This window comes from Rhopalosiphum padi, chromosome 1, assembly GCF_020882245.1.
Source record: "Rhopalosiphum padi isolate XX-2018 chromosome 1, ASM2088224v1, whole genome shotgun sequence".
Taxonomy (NCBI): Eukaryota; Metazoa; Arthropoda; class Insecta; order Hemiptera; family Aphididae; genus Rhopalosiphum; species Rhopalosiphum padi.
Genome location: NC_083597.1, coordinates 24574565 through 24600892, shown reverse-complemented (window position 1 = coordinate 24600892; position 26328 = coordinate 24574565). Strand labels below are relative to the sequence as shown.

The window sequence follows — 26328 nt, the reverse complement described above, 5'->3', positions numbered from 1 at the left end:
GGCTACCTAACTATTATAATCAAATACACAATTTAAAGATAAACGAAACTACAATATAATCGAAAATCGGAATACGTTTATAATTAAATTTCATAAATGATACAGTCGTTGGGTATAATTGTTTACCTGTGTTTTCCAATAACGAAGTTTGCCATTGCTGAGAACGAAGAATCGTCGTCTCCACGTCTTCAACTTGCCACCGAGCTTGGCCAAATGTCCAGATTTGTCGAGTATACCCGTTTTGGCACATCTACTCGGACTATCTGCGACAACTGCAGCACCGTTCAAGTTCAACCTAAGCACCAATGACGACCATTCCGTCGAATCTTCACCACATGACATCGCATCAGGTGGGATCGCGTAGTCGTCCGATATGCCCGACTCCATCGAAGTATCTGTGGAAAACACGGAATATTATTAATTATTAGCCATAAGTACTACCCTTCCATAAGATATCTAGGCATTAAATATAGAACCAAACTCGTACTTTTCGATGGCGACCCGGAGGAGTTGTGTTTGATCGGTGAAAACGTCGACGCGGTCTTGTGACTCTTACTGGGACTGGAACTGGACAAAGAGGTGTCAGTATTGTCAGTGCTACTACTGTTTGTGATTCTAGTGGCCACGCTGTGCGTGTTTGCTGTGTTAGTGTGCTCCCCTTCGCCGTCACTAGAGTCGTCTGACGAGTCACCGGTAAATGGGCTGGACCTGATTTGACTGGCTCTCTGCACACACAAACCATAACATAAGCCAAACAATTGATCGCAAAAAACTAATGCATTTTTAAATAAGTAAGTAACTTGTAAATTATTGTATCTCCTCTCCCCTCCACCAATCAATAAAAAAAAATCGGTATTAAAAGTACTTGGTCTGGGTCAATTGTAGAAAAGTTTTTTATTTTGTATTATTTTAATAATTATCGATCTTTAACACATTTCCAAGTTAACCATAAGTACATTTTTGTTGACCACAGACCAACTATCACAAGCATACCGTTGAACAATTGTGGAAGTCACCAAAAATGAGAAACGAAAGGCACTTCAGAACTAATAGTTCAATGCTTATCAGTTTATCACCTATCTTTCTTAATTTATTTGTATGCATAAAGATCCGATAAAAAACTTGTCTCTTCGATAAAATATTAAAATTATTATAATTCACTACCAATCAGGCACGTAAATAGGTGCTTATTTATTTATTTTTTTTTTTTTTGAGGGGGGGGGGGAATTAATCCTTTTCAGAATAGTTGAGGCTTAAAAAATGTTTCTTTTATTAATTATAAGTTACTAAAATGCAATTTTTGGATGGGGTCGCTCCTATCGCCCCTCTAAATTACGTGCCTGAAATCAGCTGATAACACTATACCGTTGAAGAGTAACTTGTTTATAGATTTAGGTGACCTATTTTTATTTTAAATTTATGTTTTATGTTTTTTTATATAAATACGAGTATTTAAATATTATATTTCCTTATTTTATTTTAGGAATGGATTAATATAACACAAGTTCTATATGAATTTATACTCACGCCTTTGACAGTGGCATACACCGGAACGCTTATATCACAATAACCTTGCGACGTTACCACTCGGGTTGGATGTACAACGGCAGCAGCCGTCATGGTCGGTTCCGTGGGCGCCGCCGAAAGGCCTTCGTTGGCCACTTGGTAGATTCGAGATTCCCAGGATGGGAACCTATGCAAAGGCGGCGTCGGGGGCTTGTTGCACGCCTTGTCCCATGGCAATTTTTCTCGGCTCGGCGTGTAAATCTCCGCGTAGTCGTGGGCGATGTCTGACTCGATACACACGGATTTCGCTATAAACATCAAATTTTCAAAATAGGTATTGCTTGTTACTGTGATAATATATTGTTACTTAATACATACAATTGTGCTAACAGTAGTCACAACTCACAGGGACACCGATAGTGGCGCCAAGTGTGTCTTACCCATAAAAACAAAAGTATTCTTAATCAACATACATCAAAACCATTCTAACACATAATGTCGGGCATTCATGAGCCCACATATAGCCACTTTAAGTTGGACCTATCTACACACATTAACTGGCTCCCCTGCGAGATTTGTATGACAAATTCACGATCCGCTACTATATAAAAATATATATTATGCTTTTCAGACAACTTTGGCAGTTGATAATATTTAAAATTTAGTGTTGGAAGTTATTTAGTAATTACTACTACCAATTAAAGCATAATGGGTTTTAATATTATACCTGTAGATAATAAAATTGAATTTTTTGTTTTTATCTCATTATTATAATATGCATAATAGCGCAAATCGGCCCCAACACTTTTGGACACCACCACAGTAATATGTGCATAGTTGGTACTGTCGATAGTGACAAACATGACAAGTGTGTGAACGTAATAAATATACTATATCAAATCGTATTTTATGGACTCACGTCTAATCGCGGCGTTGAGGTTGAGCGAATCGGTGGCGGTGGTTAGATCATTGACTAACTGTTCGTGGACAGGCATGTCTGGTCCATCGACAGACTCGATAGTCGGTACTTGGACACAGGCGGACATGTGCCGCCGGTGCGTTCGTTGCGACCGTTCGGGTGTCCGGTTCTTTTGGTGCCGGTCTACCTGGGCGTAAACCGGTTCGTTGTCGGACAGGGCGCTATATACGTGAAAAACAGGCGGTATTATAATATTGTACTAACAACCAGGTATGACACAGGGATCATCAATCAATATTCTTGAAGGGCCATTTTAGGAATTCAAGAAGTTTTATTATTATTATTTTTTTGGGGGGAGGTGTATTAAAAATCCAAAGAATAAGAATAGGCAAAAAAAAATTAAATTAAAATAAATGAAAACCTTATTTTTGAAAATCCTTTCAAAAAGATATAAATTAAAAATATATGTTTTATTTTCGGGCTAAATAAAGTTTGTCCCTTAGATTAGATGATCTCTGATAATATGGCATATCATATTATTATTTAGTTATTTAGTAGCGGACGTTTTTCACTCACTGTGTAGAACCAGTGCTATTTGCCCTGTGTAAAGACGATGTGCTGCTGCGCGGTGACGACGATCCGGCACAAGCACTCACAGCCATTTTGTCGGCGCTCAGTTGAGCCATGTGCCGCCTGAGCAGCTCAAGCTGCTGGTTGCACTTGTGGTTCTGCTCTCTGAGGTGCTGGTTCTGAGCCTCTAGGTCTCTTAGTTTGTTGGTCACCCATTCCTTGATGCGCGCCGCTTTGGCTTCAACCATTTTAGCATCTTGAAGCCTCAGCTGACGCTATATAAACACACATTATCATCAGCATACGTCATTATAATCATATATTAATATATTATTAAATTTTGATCCATACCTGTTCCTCAACCTGCGTCGCCAGCTTGCTAATGGCTTGTTCTTTTTCCGCCTGATCAGGTTGATGAGTAGTCCATTCGGCTTGTAGCCGTTCCTCCATAACACGCACCTGCAAGCAAAAGAATTCGAATTACTATGATTGTAAAAAAAAAAAAAAAATGAATACAATAAAATTTTTCTTAAAATTCACACCATCCCATCCAACGAAAACTCTGATAATAGAATGTGATGTATAATAGGTAGCAATACTAGGTACCTGCACCAGTAGTAGAGTTCATTGGCTGCAATAACGCTGATTACTGTATCATAAACATACACGGCAAGAGGTCAGACCGAAATGACGAATATTGTGTATAATAAAAATATTAGGTATTAAAAACGATGACGAAGCTGACTCATGCATACGAAGTGGCGGCGACACAATGCACTGTATAGACTAGCCGTCTGGCGTGCGTTTTACCCTCCCCACCGTAGCCGCAGTTCCCATGCACACTTCACACACCCTAACCAGGTCAATACAAATAGGGGGGTACACTGCACACACACAATGTCACAATGGATCAGGGTCATACACCCCTCGCGTCCTATATATATCTAGTATATATTATACGCGTGTATATCGATTTGCTGAGTAACAAAATGATAATGTGTGCGTATATATATATATATGTTTATTCATAGTTAAATCGGGGTTTATGATTTTGTTGTTTTTGATTAACTTTCCCAGAAAAAACTACAGTGATTTTATACCTACAATAATACGCATTGTAACACTCTAAAATCGGTACGGAGTGCAGTCAGAACTATGTGTAGTAATATACATAACTTGCAGCAGATCGTTTTTGGAGACAGAAGAAATAGTATTAGATACTTTAAATGTCCATGACCAATAATATGGAAAACTAATAACTAATATAAAATGTATATGTTGTATGTAGTATGTATATATACATATAAAATAGTGTATAAAATCGTGTCGTGTACGCGATTACTCGTCGAGGATTAGCCACGCGCACGATGCCTTAGCGACTGTACTTTTTTTTTTTAATATATTCACTCGTTTATGTACATAAAATATACATACAATAAGACAGTAAAAACCCGATATTGCATAACATTATCGATTTTACTATACATATACACACGCATACACGTTAAAATATCGAACGTTTTGTCGCCGTAACATGATCCAGTGTAAAAATATAAGCACCCACTCCGCTGTTGTATAGCTGCTGCAGAGCGGGTAAAACGGTAAAGCGGAAGACGCATGTAAAAGTGTATATATCTGCTATAATACTATACGGTGCATGCGTCCAACTTGCAGAAGATCCGTTCTTAATGAAAAAAATATATTAATGTTTATGGTAGCCGTGTGTACAAAAAAAAACGTATAAACACTACCTATATATTTGGACGTGCGCCAGTGCATTATTTTTTTCATCGCGACGACGCCAAACTACTGACCACGCGTTCGCCGTTCGTATTGCATTTGCCGTTACTCTTTACGAGTGCAGACGGTACACAATTGTAACCGAACGGTGTTCTTCAGCGTCGTCGTCCAGTTGGAACGACGCGTGTTTTATTGTTTTACATACACACGTAATACAGGCACTATACCTACATGTAGTTTAGCTGCAGGTTTAGCTAAATTATAGTATTTTCCTGTTTGAACTTTTCCGTTTTTCACGCGATTTCCGGTTTTGATATTTTATAATATAATAACGATATATCGACGATAGACCACCGCTAACCATGGATTCCCGAGTACCCGAAATGGACGTGCTATCCCATGGCTCGCGGGTATTTAAAATTACAACGTTATATATTACATATATATATATGGGTACGAAATAGTACATGCACGCGGTAAGTCATGTGTTATTGCAATTATGAATATGTTTCGATATATATAGTTTGTGTGTGTGTGTGTGTGTGAGTGATATTCCTGCTGCAGAAGTATATAGTACCTGTCGTCATCGCGGCGCGTGTAGGTAAATCACAAAAAATTCGCCTACCTTATCCTTTCGTGCGGTGGTGGTGGTGGCGGCGGCGATGACGTATTTCTGTCGGTAACCGAACGACGTCAGAGCGGGACGAGGCGTGCGACCGCGTCCGGCGATCGGACATGGGAACAAATCGAGCGCTGCCGTCGGGGGCGGCGACGGTCGCGGTAGACGCGCACACACGACGCGAAAGTATGGGATAAATACCGGAAAAAAAAACAAACAGTACGCGCGCGATAAGAGAGCCCGACAGAGATATCACATGATATGTACATCGTAACAGTACAATACAACGTTTTCGGGGGGTTGGCGCGCAGGCGCGAGCCACAGAGCGGCGCATATCGCGTGTGCGGGAGAGTGGCGGCTGTGTGGAACATGTGACCGGACGCGGAAAGGGGTGGCCGCCCCGGGTGTGCGACGCGCTAGTACGCGGGGCGATGGATGGGAGGTGAACGAGAGGAATTAAAAAATCAATGCCCCCCTCGAAAACCCGCCACGTTGCCAACGGCAACACGCGCGCCGTCTGTGCCAAAACCATACGCAATATTGGGCTATTACTATTACTATCATTATTATTGTTATTATTATAGTTTTATATGGTATAAATGGTATAATATATAATATAAAATAATTTAGCATTGCACTTACAAAATTTAACGTATACACCTACACGCACAAGCACGTCTTACTTATGCATGTAACATAGGTCCTCGCATTTGTGTGTGTGTGTGTATTACCTACGTATATGACATATATATCAACACTTCCGCACGTGTTTGCGTTGTCGGGTAATATAATACCACATAATACAGTATATCCATATTATCTATGTACCTATAGAATAGCGATTTGTGTCCGGTAATTTTTATTGGGTACGCGAGTCGTGGGCCACAAGTTGTGGCTTGTACTTATTTCTAGGATTACACAACTCGTGTCCGGTATAGTCTTTTTCGTCGGAACTCCTCGATATTATGAAATTAATTTTGTTCATATTTGTTCTTGGAAATATACAGTTTGGTCAAATCGTGAAAAATATTTTTAGTTTATAATATAAGTCAGTAAATATAGGCAATATAGATACAATAAAATCGTAGGTAGTATGACATATAATTAACAACATGTATAAAACATTTAATATTGAACTATACAGGTAGTAAGTATTTATATGTTCATAGGCACTTTTCAGTAGGGAGATTTTAAAAGTTTAAGTGGGGGATTATCCCGCTCGAGCCAATGTTTTTTCTGTGTAACACGAAAAAAACGCTGATTTTTAAAAAACTATAATGTATATGTTCACATCACTTTTCAGCAGGGAGATTTAAAAGTTCAAGCAGAAATATCCTTCTCAACACCATTTATTTTTCCCGTGTACCACAAAATTATAATAATTCTGAAATTACATTCTTACAAAAAACTTTTTTCAAAATTATTATCATTTTGTGTTTGACTGAAAAATAAATAGTGTAGAAGCAGATATTTCTCCTTAAACTTTCAAAATCTCTCTACTGAAAAGTGCTGTGAAGATATATAGACATACAAATATATACTACTTACACACGCAAAAAAAATTTATTTTATATATCGTAAAAAGTCGGGCATTTTTTTTTCTAAGAAAATCGGGTTATAGAATATGAGAATCGGTTTTCCAAAATGAAAAAATGGGCAAGGTATTCTTTAGGTTCACTACTTTCTAAACCAAAAGAAGTTGAAAATACATTAATGTTAAGAATATCTTGCGATGTATCAAATTATGTAAAAATTCTAAAATTTATTTAATGGATAACTCATGTTTATGAAATACTATTAGGTATATGTTTTCGTCAGGACGCGATTTGTGTCTCCATATTTGTTCACCGGAACATCACAACTTGTTAACTGCGGTATATCTATAGATACGAAGAGGTATAATGTTTGCGCCCTCCACTAATCTAATTTTCGGGCTCGTTACTATTATCGTGTGTAATCGCTACCCTTTCATGTAGATGTGGTGTAATAAACAACAATATTACGTCAAATACCGAACGGTTTAAAATCGTCTCTTTGCCCTAATGCCATGTATTATAATTTATAATCTTCGTACAAAATACACAATACCGTCGCGTAAAATACGTGATTATAGGCAGGCCCAGCTATAGGGGCCTATATATAATATAATATATATTATGTAAATAGATCTATATGTAAGTTTTATTTATAAAGTTTCCCCGACATAATAGTCATCTAAACTTATTGTTAATACGAAATGGACATTTTTAACTTTTGCAAAACAGTTGACAATACGGGATCTTATATAATAAATATAAATACGAGATGATAAATGCGTACTAACTGTACTATAAAACGCTATACGACGCGGACATCGAGTTTCTGAGTAGAAATCAGAATGATCACATCCCGGTTATACGAGAAAACGGGAATATTATTGTTATTTTTGTTCACAGTGTTATAAAATAATCAGACATGCATATTATACATTCGGAGGATAAGAAATAGCTTATTTTTCATCCGACTCGGTAGTGTATATAATATACATATCATAAGAAAAGTCGAAATCACGACCCCTGCTGCAACGATGATCAACGGGGTGTAAGTTCAGTAGAATAATACTATACAATATACATATAGACCATATAGTACAATCACACGCAGCGAATCAGTGCTTTCCTCCTCCTCCTCCTCCACGACAATCAAAAGTCGATGGACCATCGCGTAAATCATTTTGTCGTCGGAACCGATTGCTATAGATACGAGTATTGATGCAGAGTAGCCAATGCGCGACCAGGTGTCTACGCGTTTCATACAATCGTGGGTGAAAGCACTGAAGTTTGCGTGTAGAGGCCGCTGCAGTGTTGGTTTAAAGTCGATCGTTGTATATTATATTCGCACTATACGCCGTCATCATATTATATAAAAAAAGATCTTTTAATAGTCATATACGTATAGTCACGGTCGTGACGTACTGTGGAAGGTTTGTGCATATGACGTGTGTATGTATATATGTAGGAGGAGGGGTGCGATGGGATATAATGCATTTATTGAGATAATGATAAATCGCAACTATATACCTAGTGTAATGTCTTTTTTTTTAATTTGTTAATTAGTTTTTTCGACAAGAATATCTCGGGAGACATCGGATTTCCAGCAAACCGATAACGACGAGATGATGACCGACGTAAATTACACAGGTGGCCATATATGTATATATGGTATATTTGTATACAATACACCTAATACACACAGCTACACGTAATTCGTTTTTCGCCGAGTGACAGCCGCCGTCGTCAAAACTGCGCGAATCGATAAATGATGGAAGAACAAAATGTAAATGCGATTTTATTACAAAAAAAAAAAACCCAACAAACCCCTTTTCATCCCAATTGCTGTCGAGTGTAGTATGTAGGTATATATATATTTGCATATAATTATTTATGGATTTCACACAATAAAGTGTAAAGACTTTTTTTAATACTATATAGATAGGCGGGTATAACACTGTTTACATATGTTTTATTTATTTCACCAAACAAAAGGATTCGATGCAATGCATCCCATTTTAGAAAATCTAAAGGTTACGTGAAAAGTACACCGCGGTATACATATCATAACCGATGCTAATTGCCAATTATATCTCGATAACTATTATATAAACGTGATCACGCATTCGTATCAGAAACGTTTTTAGGAAATCTGGGCGATTGCCCCGGATAGTGCTGTTTTATGTACTTATACAAAATAATTGCGTTTATAACAGTTGGAACTATAAATGTTTATATAATAGGTACCTACTTATATGGCAATTATTTAATATTGTAACTTTGATTCGAAATTATTTTATAATAATTTAAAATTAATATTTAATACATACCAATACATTATTTTGTCTATAACTTACAAGTTACATATTGATTATTGAAATTTGATAAATAAACATATTTTTTTCTTTGTTGTTGAGTCTGTTTTGAATATTAAAATATTTGACACGAAATAAAATTTATATTTATTTATATTGCTAATACAAACTGACATTTATATATTAGGTATATACAGATTACAGATATGTTAAACGTTTAACACGCGTGGAATAAATGTATAGAATAAGCATCACCGACCCACTGGGTTACGAAAATTCATCATACGTATATAATAAATAACGTCAATAACGGTCGTATAAGTACATGTCCATGTCTATTTCTACAAGGAACGACACATAATATTATTGTGAATAATACACGTACATAATATAATATATTTTACATGCGTATTATACTTGATTGACTGCCGCCATCGGCTTCATGACCTCGTAATTGTCGGGAAACGAGCTATGCAAAAATGTCGGACCGAAAACCACGAACCAGCGTGCAAATAAATATACGCTGTGTGTACGGGGACACCGTCGGACAATTTGGACACGTCCCGATAGAATTTCACCGCACTGAAAACCACTAGATATTTCAATACGCATTCGCGGGTTATGAATATTATGACGTGAAAACGCGGTTTGGTCGAAACGCAGGTTGGCCGATGACGGGAAATATCGCGGCCTCCCCCGTTTATAATGTGAATGAACACGCGGTCACCGAATTTATACTACGATCGATATGTTAAAACTAAACCATGTGATTTACGATATTCGCAAACGGGAAACCACGATATTTTCCGTTTGTCAGTCTAAATGGAAAACGTTTGGCCATCATCATATTACCGACCGTTTACTCTACCTCCGATGTCTCGAACAAACTGTTTTAGCGTCGCCATTCCTTAGTGCGTGAAGTGCCCCGTACGATGTGACGACATTCCGGTGAAACGAGTCTCGTTTACGGATATTTGCGAGTCTCATTACATCCGGTCCGACCAAAAACGTCGCACGTTTCCTGATGATTACGAACCACAGAGCTGTGAGTTAAGATAAGACACGTAGCTACTTTTAGTACATCACTCATCTAAATGTATATTGTTCGCAGGTTTCTCATCGTAATAATATTATGACGATGCTTCTACGATCGTTTTTTTTAAATTTATTGCAGTATAATATTAAATATTATTATTCACTGAAATATTGTAGTATAATCAGTGTATAATGGGTTATATTACACAGATTCATAAAATCCAAATAATATCTCGATTAAATATCCGCGTGATAACAACATTTTGGAATACGTGATTGTAATTCGTAATCTACTGACATTGGAATGGAAAACACATTTACGTCGTACATAGGTTACCTTTAATAATAATTAAGGTTGGTTTTTTCGTTTAATTTGTATAAATGATGAAGTAAATTTGTATACACCGCAGCAAAATTATTGTTTTATATTGATTTAAATGTGCAGTACACACTACAATAGTGACTACCCGCCCGGTGTTTGTTAATATAATAATATAGTCTCATCTATACTATATTATGCATATTATTTTCCTCACCATTCAACTACCTTTATAAAATGTCAAATACTCGACATTTCCGTATAATGCAAATTTATCAACACAAGTATACGATACATTGATGATGTATGAATAATGCCATACATATTATGTATGTTTGGGTAACTCCTACTGTACAATTGCGTGAATGCAAATGTCGATTGAAATTGTAGTGACATTTAAATTAAGAATTTATACGCAACCAATATATTATATATAAAGGAGTACCTAACTAAGAAATAATTTTAAAAGCTAATACGTTCGTATACCTATATTTATCATGGGTTATTAATAGTTATTTATTTTATATTTCATCAAGAAAAGAAAGGCAGATTAAAGAAATTGATCGGGTTCTTTCTCATGTGCAGTAGTTTTTTTTAAGTTTTATAATAATTTAGATGATACAATTGAAAGAAATGATATTAGCTAGGTTATCATTGTACTCGAGTAGACATTTTTTACAAACGAACATCAAAGCTTTTTCGTAGGTACTATAAACGTTGACAAGATAGTTTTGAGTTAAAAATTAAAATAAAATGTTTTAGAATATCTCATCTTACATTATTTGAAGTCGTAATAAAACCATATACCTATATATTATATTTTTATTATTATTAAACCAAATTATTAATTATTCATAAATTAAATATATAATCATTGTTTAATTCATAGTTTAAAATATCAAACTGCAGATAATTATATGCATCAGTTTAAAAAACTAATAAGTGTTATTATTATGAGACATCCCTAAAGAGTTTGTTTTAATATTTGCATTTCTCTATAAGGAAAAAAAGAGACTATAAGATTTAGAAAGGGGTTATTTTCGGGTCAACAGTCTGTAATCGAAATGACTTAAATTTAATACCCTTCGTTATTTTCGGCTAATTTACAATTCCCTCTATACATTTAGAATCTCACTCGGTGTTCAGTGTATAATTTAACAACCTTTCACAACTGTAATAAAAGCTTTAACCAATTTAATTAACAATTAAATCTTTAAAGAATGAATTTCAGTTTGTATATACTATAGTGAAACAAGAATAAGAATTCAAATTCAAATTCAAATTTAAATGTAAAATGTAATTAATTTATTATTATACTTGCTTTAATTGATACAATTTTTTTTTTCAAAAACATTTCGTTTAGTTTCATAGATATATTATCTCGAAGATATTACACTATAAAAGATAACATTTCAAAAAAACTCTAAAATAAATAAAATTCCATTTCTACTAACACTTACTATACATAAGGAGGAACCACGAAAATATGACACCACGGTGTTTCTTCAGTTGAACAAAAAAAAAAAAAAATTAATTCCACCCTTATTTGGTTTTGGGTTTCAACAAAATAGAAATAGTATACGATTTTTTTTGTGTGTAATAAAATATTATCTAACAATGCACGAGAAACTATCACAACATAAAACATATACAAAAAGGTTTTGATTGAGATCAAATGATAAAAAAAAAATATTGAGTTTTTGTAATTTATGGGATCATAAATAAATCTATACCAATATATAAATAAAATCGAATACAATGTGTTAAGTCGAATTAGGTAGAAATACCCGAAATAATTTCAAACGATACCATAATACTCGTATATATGTATGTATAGGTACATAAACCACGTATAATGTAAATTAAAAATGTTAAAATTGACTATAAACAAATATAATACGACACAGCCAATATGTATTTTGTGTCATTGTATACATTATACATAATCATACGAAATTAAAATAATACTCATAGTTTATATTTGTAATGTCTTGCACTTTCTACAATTTTTTAATAAAACAGGTAAGAATATAATAATTAATAAGTAATATATATATATATATGTATATATTGATATACCATACACAAATAATTTATCACTGATCTACGATTAGATAGGTAACTTTACGAAATACAGCAGAAACGATTATTCCCTTACTTTCTCTAATTTTTAATCGGTGTTTATTAAAATTGTTTTAGTTGATTATGCATATACATAAATATATGTATATTTTTTATGTTTTAAATTTCTATACATTTTTTTTTTATAAAATAATAAAATTTAAAACCATAGAAAATTAATTTTTAGTCAAGAATTTTTTTTTAATGAAATGGTTTTTTTCTATAGCCCAATAAGTGTTGAAATTGTTCGAGTTTAATGTTAAGGCGTTAGTTTTTCAAATTATTTTTTTTTAGAAAATTGCAAAACATATCTGAATAGTTAACATAAAAGGTAATTTGTTAAAATGATTAATTTATCGATGGATTTTATGGAAACATGTAACGTAGTATATTTGCACTAAAAAAAAATCTTTGCCAACGATTAAAACTTGTATACTATTAACACTGCAGATTAAAATCTAAAAACTAAAATTTATTGACGCATTCTAAGTGAAATTATTTTAATAAAATATTATAGTAAATATCACTAAAAAGTAGGTACCTATATACAATGTATCTATCTGTATAATTTAGAGAAGGTATAGGTCAATATCATATACATGTAATATAAGTGTTATTCTATAGCTAATACAGGGAAATAGGAAATCACCGCGATAGTCTCACTACGTATATGGAATGGAAGTCGCGGTTTTAATTAGGAATGTCCGATGTTCCAATTTAACAAGTAAGTTCCATACAGTTACTCAAATTCTATTATTTAATTATTTAAAAAAAACTTAAGGAACTGTGAAACTAAGCTTATACTTTACGTATGCCTATTAAATAATAGATAATGGTGTTATAAAGTTAAATGACTATTTTTGAATTTAACCATAGTGACAAATTGATTTAGCTGCAGAATAATTATACGTACCTACCAACATAATTTGAATTTCATAACTGAACATATAAAATAAACATTAATATATAATATATTATACTCGTATATTATTGTATTTGTTCGTTTTGCAATAATAATAATGAATAAATGATGGGCAGAAAATAAATTATTTATATGGCCAATTATTGAAACATATGAGGATGAAATGGTATTTTAAAATCCGATTAGGTACTATATGGCAGTACAGAATCTGCTAGTATTGCGTTCAGATTGCGTCCAGACAGTCTTATAATGAGCCAATCAATGAAATGTCATCAAACTGTAATTACAGCAGAATATGGTCAGATGCAGGGTTTATAGCCCGAGGGGATTGAGGGTAGGAGCAGAGCTTTATATAGAATTATGCATGGGATAGAGTTTATATTTAAATTAAATACAAAAACGGTAGCATGCGACATATATAAAAATTTATACAGAGGCATTATTATTACAAATAATATGAACCTGCAGAGAAGCGAAATAGAATACGATAACAAATTGTTTGGTAAAAGTTTATTTTTTTTTTATTTTTATTATTTTTGTTAAAGCATTCAAATGTCTTTTCCCTTTAAACTAAGTATTGTTTACTTAAAGTTCGCATATTTCATATTCTCGGGTAACAAGCACAATATTTTTTATTCTCGCTATGAATGCAATTTAAAAATGCGTACTGTATAAGTATAAGCTAGCTATATAATTATAATTTTATATAATATCTGCAAACTATAAAAATAAATGAAGAATATTACAGTATAGTAAAAGAAAAATATATTAAATAATATATTCAGACATTTTTTTCTCCATAGATAATTCCGACGGACACCCGCGGTAAATAAAAATGTCTTAACCGTCAACACAATGAGAAACCGTATAATATTATAATCGCCGTATGACCTAGATCGTAAAATATTATTTATTTTTAATAATGTAGGTATAATCTTATAGTCGATATGCTGTGAGTGGCACGTGACAAGCATCTCACACTATTATGGTATCCCACCAATTAATGACGACATCGTATTATTATGTTAAACTGTCACATGTCGAGGTAATGCGGTGATATTGACTGCAACAGATATTATAAGTTGAAAATTACCAATTAAGGGTAACCTGTAACAATACAGATGGATGCGAGTTCTATAATATTGTTTTATCAGCCACTGCAATTCACGCGAAAATTGTACTACTGTAATAATATTTTGTTTATATACTATCATACGATACACAAAAACTTCCCTTAAAATAAATTCTTGCCTCTATATAGCGGACAACATTTTGACAACCGACAGTGCAGGTAGAGGTTTCACTGTACATGTTTACATTAAAATATTCGGCGCATACCTATAGATATAAATATTAAATATATGTATATTATTATTATTATTATTAAATATCGTATCCATTATTTAAGAGTCTACACTTATTATTTTGAAAAGTTATAAAAATTTTTGAAATATGAATTACATTCCGTAATTTTTTTTTAATTTAATAACTATGTTTTCTACTTTTTCAATGAAATTTTTTATTTCATATTATTCCGAAGCAAAATATTTTTCAGAGTTTTTCAATACATTTAATAAAAACCAGTAGTTTATTACGGTTATTGGTATTGTTAAGTTTAATAAAGTAATATAACTAATAAATTTAATAATCTGTACATTTTGCAATAAGGTAAATAAAATAACACCGAAACATCATATTATAGTATTTATATATTATACTATACATTTATATTATATAATACATTAAAAGTCATAATATAAGAATAAATAAAATTTATGAATAGTTGTAATAATATAATTTCGTGATACACATAATATCTCTTTAACTACCTAACTAACTATTGTTTTTAAAAATTCATAAAATTAAATTACTAATGGAAATTATTTGGATATAGGTATCTAGATATCGATTTGAAGCTTTTTATTTGTAAGATTATTTAATTAAATTCTAATTTAAAAAAATTAGTTTTATGTGTTTTAACTAACTAAATATTATACCTATGAGTCTTACTATTATTATGTTTAATATTAAAAAAAGTAATTTGAATATATCGATTAAAGTAAGTAATAAATATTTATAAATCTAGATAGGTATACGAAATTTTAAAGTTATGATATTTCCTTTAAACTTATTTAAGTATATTATTGCAGTGATAAATAATGTATAAACTCCTAACGTTTGCTTACGTAGGTAGTCTTTATATCCATTATAGCTCCATAACGATTTTATGTAACAATTACTATTAATTGTGTAATGTATTTGTTTATGTTTATTAGCCATTAGTAATTTTTTTAATTATATAAACCATAGGAGATTGAACACTTTTAAACATTCATATAAAATTCATGTTATATGTTATATTTAGTAGGTATTGATATAACATTTTAAATTTTAAATACACTGTGTACCTTTCATAATAAATATTATATGAGTAAGGGTTATATATCCATTTATTCAACGACTCGTAAACAATATTAATGAATCATGTTAGCAAAACATAGTTTTTGAGTTACATAGCATAATTAAATGCATTGAAAAAATCCGGTAAAAAATTAATTAGTCTTATTTAGTACACGCATTTTACAAAGACTTTTTCTTTAAAAAAACAATCCAGATTGTAGAACACGATTTAAATTATCGTATAATGTGTACTTTATGCACAACATCATATTGAAAAACTATCTTATTCTATTTTGTAATTAATAAACGAACCGATTATAAGATTCATACAAAATAAATAGACGAACACGGAGTATCTTTAGACTGAAATCGGGTCGAGATCGCTAAGCGATACGTGATCGTAATAAATATCATATACGGTATTACGGTGTCAATGGAATCGGTTCTTATATATTCATGTGAATGTATTATATATAGCAATGTGTAGCGACGACCTAGTAACCTGAAAATGAGAGTTTAGTAGCAGATAATAATATAATGGACGATATATATATATATGTATAATATAAAGTGTGATATAACTATACTCGTCGTCAATCGCCCATAAACTGCAGTGCTTACGTTTGATGGAAAACTAAGATATTATAACTGGCGGTGTCCATCATCAATTATATATATATATATATAATTCCATGATCTGCTACGGCTTACCATTTTGAAAACGATAGTTTTGTAACTAATAATAATATATAATAATGTTGTACAACTATATATATATATCCGGAGAGAAAGAGTGAGGAGGTAGTATTGATTTTATAATAAACTTATATTGTGACCAATCCAGATAACATTTTTCTTTTTTAGAGTTCCGTGTAATAATAAATTGTTGAGGTTGCGTTATAATATATTAACATTATTAGGTATTATACACATTTTTGTATATATTTTTTTTAACCAATGATTTGCCCTACAAACTATCATAGAAAATCGTATTTTGAAAAACAATCAATTAAAATAATAATAATATAGTCATAACGTTTGTTTAGTTTTACTCGTATGTTTTATTTTCGACTTGTTTATTCTAGTTTATTATACCTATCAGAAATTGCAACACACAATAATAATAGTAATATGAACATTCTAATATTAAACTTTATCCTATATACGCTGTTATTTTACCGAGTAGAAATAATATTTGGTTTGTATATTTGACATGTGGAAACGTTGAGGGACGATATATATAGATATATTTCGGGAATGTCGACCTAACTATAACATGTACCGACGGCCCACGTCGCCGTATATTATGGAATTAAATAAATATCGTATGTACTCCAGGCTATAGTTGCACGAATCGAACGTAATATAATTAATAACTACAGGTACATATTGGATGTTTTCGACATCAATTGTATACCCACCGAATATAATACCGCCGGTAAAATATAATAAATCGCTGTCTCGCAAACCTACCCAAAGATAATATATTTGGTTTACCCGTTACATATTATAATTATATATGAAATACTATAGCCGGGAACATAAAATTATAAAAGACTAAAATTGTATCACCAATATTAATTATATTTAATATGATACATGATGAGCATAATATGGGTATTTGGCCGCGAAAAAATGTGGAATCTAAGCACCCTTCCCCTTTCTCGCAACATATTTAAATCCAATAACACGTGAACAGTTTGTGCGTTTACTTTAAATTGAATTCGTTTGATAATGAAACATATTACAATATATGCAAGTTAAGTTAGGTATACATCGATAATATAGTTTAACACTTTGTCTGTTTATTAGAGTAATCAAGTTTGACTGCGTTACTCACTTTTCCTTCCGCTTCCACGGCCCTTGTTTCCGCTTCCAGCACACGTTTTTCCAACTCCGACAACTGAAAACAACAATAACAAATATTATATTTTTTTTCTATAAAAACAGCATCAATAGGTATATATCATATTAATTATATAATAGCTAACGAAATATTATTATGTTCGTGTGTAACAAAACACAATGAAAAATTGAATTTATTTTACTTCTCAGATTCCTTAAACCTATATACCGTAATTTATACGTTTTTATTGTATGGAAAATAATACCCAATATATTATAAATAAGGGTTTGAACCTATTGGGTTATGTTAGATTTTGAGTATCTATGAAAAACATTTTTACTTGTTACCAACAATATAATATATATATTATAGCCTATAGGTACGAACAAAACACGAAAACCCATTACACGATTTCTTAAAAACTAGAGCGCAGTGGTTGGTAGCTGTCGTGTGTCACACGTCAAACAATCATTAACTCGGAAAATAAATTCAAAGAAAATTGCACTCATAGCGATGACAAAGCGTCAAAGCATGACTACACAAAGTATATGTACTCATAGGTTCATATAATAATATTGACATAAAAATTTATATATGTACAAATATTTCCATTGTTATAAATATTGGTTTGAAGATTGAATATAAATAATAAACAATCAATCGTTTATAATATTTAATAAATCATTTTCATAAAAAATGAATTAAATTCAGTAGTAAAATGAAAAATATTGTTTAATAAAGAAAGATATGAAAAAATAGATAGAGCTTAATTCATCTATACATTGTCATTTATAATTATATTTTAATTGAAAGGGCATCATGTTAATAAAATTGAAACTGCTGTAAATTAAGTATTTTTAAGGACATAGTATTATATAAATTAATATTGCTGTCAATAAGAAATATCTATTTTTAAATGACAATTGTTTAGAATTGATAACGGATGTGTAATTGTTTTAAGAAATTTACCACAGAAAGACTTCAAAAACTTCGGGAAAATTAATTTTTTTTAATGGAATACATAAACGTTGTAATACACACAATAATAATGTCTTGAAAATAACTCGACTGAAAACTTTCATTATAAAATAACTCTACTCGAACAAAAACATTATTCATAAAATAATATATAAAAAGTTTAAAAAATAATGCCTCTTCTTCCCTAAAAGATTGAAGCGTGTAAATTAAACTTTTTCTCGATAAACATCTACTTATTCGAAGTAAATAAAGTAAAAAGTCGTCTACTAAGATGAATAAAATTACGTTAATAATATAAATATACATATTTGTAGATGCAGAATAATAAAATACAAAAAGTGTAAATCTTGAATAACTTAAATAAAAATATTAAAGGTACGTAAACGTTTCGAATTTGTTATGAGATTACAGATAAAAACTGCGGCGGAATATAACACAGTTTAAAATTGATGTTTCGATGTGAGTTTCAAAAAAAAAAAACTTCCAGTCCTGCATCCCGTGTAGACCAATATACTATTGATACACGCACACTCGTAGTTCTTCAATATTGATTATTATTTTTAACATTAGTTTATTATAGCTCGCAGGGAGGATTCTCATTAATAACGCGCTTAATGAACAAAGTAAAAGGTTTAGGTGAAAAAAAAATTAAATCAACTATAAATATATTAGTACAATATTATACGACGTAACAAACGCAAGGGAGATATTTTGGTTATAACCAGTAATATATTATACAATTAATTACCATTATATTATGTTAATAGTTAACATAATAATATTATATTATATTATATTATATTATACGGATTTGAGTGATTCAAAGTGTATAAGATTCCTATGCATTTGAAAAAGTTATATACGAAATAATAAATAATAGTGCAATATCATTACAATTATCACTTAAAATGGAAACAAAAAAAGGTTTCTGCTAAGTGTCTCCCTGCAAACAATACACATTAATGATGTATCTACCGTCAAACGTATATGTAATATAATATACTTTCGTATCAGATGAGAAGGAGTGGGGGCGATCGTTGTAAGCGCGCTATGTAATATTATGTTTATAGTTTCGCCGCGGATGCGTTTACACCACCAGACAACATATAATAATAAATGCGTATAGCGTCGTTTCGACACACATCGTTTAACCGGAAGATGGGGTTGGTGTATTGCATACAAATCTTGAATAAAAAAAATAATAATATCCTATTTGTTTTTTATTTTTAAATTTTACTTTTAGCTTTTGTCCGATTCCTTTAAAATATATTAGAAAAGTTAAGTCACTATTCTATCATATGGACAATTACAATATCATAATTATCATGTGTAATACGACTCGGTAAAACGATAAAGCTTAACGATTAAGACGGTGTCTCTCAAGTCTTGAATAATCTAACATATAAGTGTACATCTAATGCAGATATTTTTGTATATAAATATTATGTACAAACACATATTGTGAGGGGAGTTACTATATAGTTTTGAAATATATTTTTCCTCTGATGAAACATATTGAACTAGGGACTGGTCGTATTTTGGATACGCGTAGAACGGCGACTGGCAAGTAAACACTACGGTCTATATAATAACGTATTTGTTTCGTTAATTTGCGTTCCTATTATTATTTTTTTTTCTCGTTCTATTTTTTATACTCTTCCGAGACAGATGCAATACACAAAAAATAAACATCCACTCGGTTTCATTCAGCGTTGCTAATTGGACCACCGAAAATAAAATATTACCCTTCGCGTCGCGAGCAAGCTCATATATATATAGGTATATATATGAAGTTAAAAAAAACCCCCGAGTGGTTCTATATAATTTAATTGTCAGTTTTTCGTCGCTTTTCGGCAGCATTTTCTATCTAGTGTGCGGTGACGGAATTAAAAACGAAAAATACAAAAAAAAATTAATAAAAACTACACGCGGATAACAGGGACGTTTAAATGATGCTGTACTCGCTAAATTTCCAGTACACCGGACGACGGCATCCGTTTTTTTTTTTTTTAAATACAAATTAACAGTAAAAAATCACGTCCAAAAGAGTCACGGAGCACCGTTCGGCACACCAACATATGCCGGGATGATGAGGAAAGTATAAGGTATATTATATTATACGTAAAGAAAAACGTGTGTCAAAAATAAGAAATTAGTACGGGACTGTATATTATATACAATTATATATATATATATAACATTGTGGCGATGATGTGGCAACGCGTTAGAGAGAGAGAGAGAGAGAGAGAGAGAGAGAGAGAGAGAGCGAGATATGAAGGTAGACACACCGTATATATGTGTTTATGGGGGATGGGACGCTCCGAGGAAAACGAAAAAATACACACACACAAAATGATAAATTACTAGGCGATTTTGGGCTATTTGCCAGAGTTTTTCACTACCGTCCGAGATAGACGGCCGCTCTATAAACACATTGTTATTTTTAGTTTATACCTGCAGTACGCGCTATACATAATAATACGTTTTTACTTTTTGAGAATCTATTCTGCTGTGTCGGTATGATCACCGCGAAAACGATTTAATAATCATCAGACATGTATAGGTATATAACAATATATAGGTTAGGTACACACTGATATACTATAATATATATTATTATAATATACACCAGGAGTTGTGCAAGGAAACGGATTTCCTTAAAACAGGTCGTCGTACAAGCGACTCGACGTTTTGATTTCCCCTTCGACTTCCGCCGCCGACGGATCGATTGCCATATCGTGCACCACCGCGGCATACCATTATAATATAATTATACTAAGGTAGTGCACGCGTGTGGTGCGTAAACTGTTCCCATACACATCACACTCGTATGATTGTTGTGTCGTTGACACGGAGGACACGGACACGATTCATCGGAACAAACGCTTTTTGTTCGATGGGAACGATGTCGTGTGGGAAATCAACTACATAATATTATAAAACTATATATATAAGCTCAAAGCCAGTGTCAAGATCCGATTGAACCTAACTGCACGGTATTTATATATTATTATACAGCGTGATTTCCTGCTCTTGTATAACGTGTACGGGGAAAATAAAAGAAATTCGTTGGCAGCTTACCCTGTATAATACCATCGTATGTACCTAACATGTACAAGCTACACAAAAGTGGACGTCTTAAAAAAATTCTAAGATATTGTTCGCGGGGGCTAACAAATTTTAAATTGATGACACCATATTTTATATATATAAGTATATTTTAAATATATAGTGTGAACAATTTAAAACAACCATGGTTTTGTATTTGTTAAGCATAATTACCTACATTATATCTTGGTAAAAAAATTGTATAAATGTGAAAAAAATATATACAATTAATAATTTTATTTTATTTGAATATTATATTAAAATTAAAACTGACAATTGACTTACATACTATGCAACAAAAATGACCTGTATATCATTATTATAAATAACCGAACTTCAATAGGTATACTTCAATTTATAGTTATGTTGCTTATTATTTATACTTGTAGCTGTAGGTCGGTAAACTAATTGTTATAGTTTAGTAAAGAAGCTATTTTTTGTAATAAATCATTTGAGCGATGAGTGATGACCGCTTAGTTTTATTTTTATAAATATTGTTCAAACAGTAAACTAAAAAGTACATATTACTATAGTATTATGTTAAAGTTACTAAAACCACTGTCAACAAACTAAATTTATAAGTATGGTATACAGAGTATTGTAAAATTAAAGTCTATAAACTATAAAATCATACCTATACACTTTTGTAGTAAATCTGACATTTATATCTATCCTTATAGCAATATCGTATAATACAGTTAATCCTACTTTTTTTTATAGATCAAATAACTATTTTGTTTTTTCCGTGCATTTATCCAATAAGACCGCTGTGCAGGTATACTACATAACCTAACCCCGATCGGTGTATTACACATGAACTGTAATTAAAATATATTTATTTCAATATGATTTAAGGTTGCAACCATATAATACACAACATTATAATAACTCATTTACTCCGCCACGAGTATAGGTAGTCGGTTCAAATTGCACTTCAATCTACATAATAGGGTATGGGTACCTAATTACAACGAATTAGTGTGGTATTTGTATGGTTTTAATAATAAGACAAGAATAATTACACCCCGACACGTGTGGGTAAGTGTGCGCGCGACCTTGGCACGGACGACGAAAATAAACTCGCCGCGACGATTAACTCTAAAGGGGGACGACGACGGGGGGATCGAGAAAATTAAGACTGAGAAACGCAATAGGAGTAATCGGTGTCCGCCGTAGTGTATGACAATACGGTAGTGGTGGTGGTGGTGGTAGAAGCAGAGTGTCGCGCGTATAAGAACGAAAAACCGGGCGGGTACCGCAAGCGTATATCGGCCGTGGTCGTCGCACGCGTATAGTCTCACCCGCGCCGCATCAACATGGACGCCGTAAACGCCATGTTCGTCGGCATGACGTTCACGTTCGTGGCCGTGCCGCTGCTGCTCAAGTCGGTGGACCCGACCCAGTTGCCGGCCGCCGTGGCCCGGTTGTACGCGTACGGCAAGATCACGGGCGGCGCGCGGCCGTCCGGCGTGCTCAGCGTGCCCAAACGGTGGTACAAGCACTTTTACGCGTTCTCGTTGGCGCTGTCGCTGGCGGCGGCTCTGGCGCTGTCGGACGCGTACGCGACGGGCGCGCCGTGGCCGTCCGGCGCCGCGTGGTGCCGCCGGTGGCTGTGGGACCCGGTCCGGCGGCCGGAACCGTCGTACAGCGCGGCCGCCGCGTCCGTGGCCGTCGGCATGTTCGTGCTGCAGTGCGCCCGGCGGACGTACGAGACGTACCGCGTGAACGTGTTCTCGGACACGGCGGTCGGGCTGTGGTACTACGCGTCGGGTTACATGCACTACGTGGGGGCCATCGTCACCGTGCTGGCCGAGGCGCCGGCCGTAACCGGATCGGCGGGGCGACCGTCCAGCGGCTGGGAGCCAGTTCGGTTGGCCGGGGCTCTGTTGGTGTTCGCCTGGGCGTACAGCGAACAGTGGCGGGCCAACGTGGCGCTGGCCGGGGCCCGGAAGCGCGGCGGCCAGGTGGTCACGCACGAGCACGTCGTGGTCACCGGCGGCCTATTCGACCTGGTGTCCAGTCCGCAGATGCTCACCGAGGTGGTCATGTACGGCGCCTGGTACGCCGTGCTGTGGGGCGGCAGCGGATGGAAGTACGTGATCGCGTTCGTCTGGGGCAATCAGTTCGAGATAGCGCTCATCAGCCACCGATGGTACCAGGACAAGTTCCGGGACTACCCCCGAGCAAGGAAAGCCATCATACCGTACGTGCTGTGATCGCAGTTGCACACGGTCGTGGCGGGAATATTGTTCGCTTATTATAATTGCATAGAATATGAAATATATATATATACGAGTCTGTGTTGTATAATATAAATACGTTTCGTTATTGTTTTTTACGTTTGCGTTTTTCCTTGTTGTATTTTTCCATAAACATATACCTACTGTAATGTATACAATATATGTATAAAAGGACGGATAAATGGGGAATTGGACAGATAGATAGAGTAAGATAGTGGAATATTATAAAGGGAACCATGTTTCTAGTCGAGTGTGTAATTATGAACTCTGATTATTATATTATATTGTTACGTACAAATACGATACGGAGAATATCTATCATCGTTGGCCTGGGGCAATCAGTAGCTCATCAGCTACCCTGGTACCGGCATGACAAGTTCCGGGACTTTCCACGAGAAAGGAAAGCCACCATATCGTACGTGCTGTGATTGCAGTTGCCTAATCGTGTCTACATCACACTTTGTATGTTTAGAGTTAAATGTATAATAATATAATATTTGGGTGTAGAGGTACACGTAAAATGTGTACCTATTATTTAATATAAATACGTTTCGTTGGTTTTGACGTGTATTTTTTTTTAATTTTATTCCATTACACATTGAAATAATACGATATATAGCGTATATCGTCGTTCGGATAGAAAGGCATTAGATATTTTTTATTTCCATAAATTTTCATTTTCTAAATACAACGGTAAGTATATATCTGTACATATGAAACGCATTCCAAGGTACACCCGAAATATTATTATTATTATTATTATGCACAGCGAAACGAATAAAAAATGAATATATCATTTACAACATAACGTATTATTGTTGAGATGCATGATGGGCGACGTTGAGTTTATTTCGTATGAGAGAAAACACTTTTTCGGAATATAATAGCTTATTCTCGTTATTGGATAGAAAAAACCTCTCGCTCGAGGTTACGTTCGAATACACAGTCGTAATGAAATTGTGCGTACAAATGCAATTTTTACGAACGGTCAACAAATCGACGGCACGCAGTTAACAGTAAAGTAATAATTATATACATTACTGCAAATATAAATACACTGCAGACTGCCGATAAACTACGGCATATAATTTAACAATTAAATCCGCAGACTACCCGAAAACAAACACAATTCCCCCACCAAACATACGACGTGGAAAATATTAATATTACGATGGCGTTTACACAGAGCGCACCGCTGCCGCCGTCGGCGACAGCTTTTTGGAATTCCATTACGCGCTCATAACGAATAGCTTTTTACATTTTAATAAATTACGTTTTAATCATTTTTGCTGTTTTATTTACCGTTTGGTTATTTTTTCGCGTGGATATATTGTTACGGAGTTTTGTTGATTTTTCGCGACGTCGTTCAATTTTATACGAATGTATATAATATTATAATATGTATATATATACTATACGTATTATAACGATGGCGAACTGAACATAATATTAAAACAGCGGCAAACGAGATATAATAATAATATCTACCGCGTTAGCCCAGTCTGTCGTATTTGTCTGGCCCTACTTTTATACTCTAAATTGATATATATAAAGTCATTTTTTCCTAAGTAAGACTACACTCATATTTTCTCGGTCAATTTATTACTTCTTCATTTTTTTCGGAAGAATAAAAATGTTTTTAAATAACTTGAAGTATGCACTATTATTCATAATTAAAACATGGTTTTTTGCAAAATTGTTTACTACAGTACTTTTAAACATAATACATTTTTAGGTTCCATAAATATTTTTAATGATAATTCACATTTTAAACTATTCATATTCTATAGCAAAATATTTTTATTTTCAGGTAGATCACAACTATTTTAAATACCAATAAATGCAATTTAAATATTTAATACCATTCAGTAAATATAGGTAGTTTATTATAATTAGCATAACCTAATATTTTTATGAACGGAGCGTGATTCGTGATAGCAACAATAAGCAATAGTACCAGCTAGTATTACTTTGACACTCCATCTTTATAGACTTTTAATTTATAAAATAAATTCGGGATTCCCAATATTTTTTTACTCGTAGCTTAGCACACTTATTTAACTTAAGTTTCTACATGACATTGGCACCCTTTTATAAGTCAAAGCATGACTAAATATGTGAAGCCATCGCTGTATTTTGAGTTAACAATTTATTTTTAGTT

General features: G+C 33.3%; 2 protein-coding genes across 2 annotated transcripts in view; one reads left to right on the top strand and one right to left on the bottom strand.

Annotated features, from left to right (window-relative positions):
* Positions 1-26328, bottom strand: part of LOC132918705 (uncharacterized protein CG43867) — an 89608-nt gene that overhangs the window by 6032 nt on the left and 57248 nt on the right. The window contains 7 exon segments of the mRNA XM_060980127.1: positions 127-395; positions 488-725; positions 1528-1814; positions 2426-2646; positions 3002-3270; positions 3347-3454; positions 17836-17898. Of these exon segments, the coding sequence (XP_060836110.1) occupies positions 127-395; positions 488-725; positions 1528-1814; positions 2426-2646; positions 3002-3270; positions 3347-3454; positions 17836-17898 (1455 nt within the window).
* LOC132932164 (polyprenol reductase-like) lies at positions 23134-24207 on the top strand. Its single transcript, XM_060998403.1, has one exon. The coding sequence runs from the start codon at positions 23244-23246 to the stop codon at positions 24141-24143; it is 900 nt and encodes a 299-aa protein (XP_060854386.1). The 5' UTR covers positions 23134-23243; the 3' UTR covers positions 24144-24207.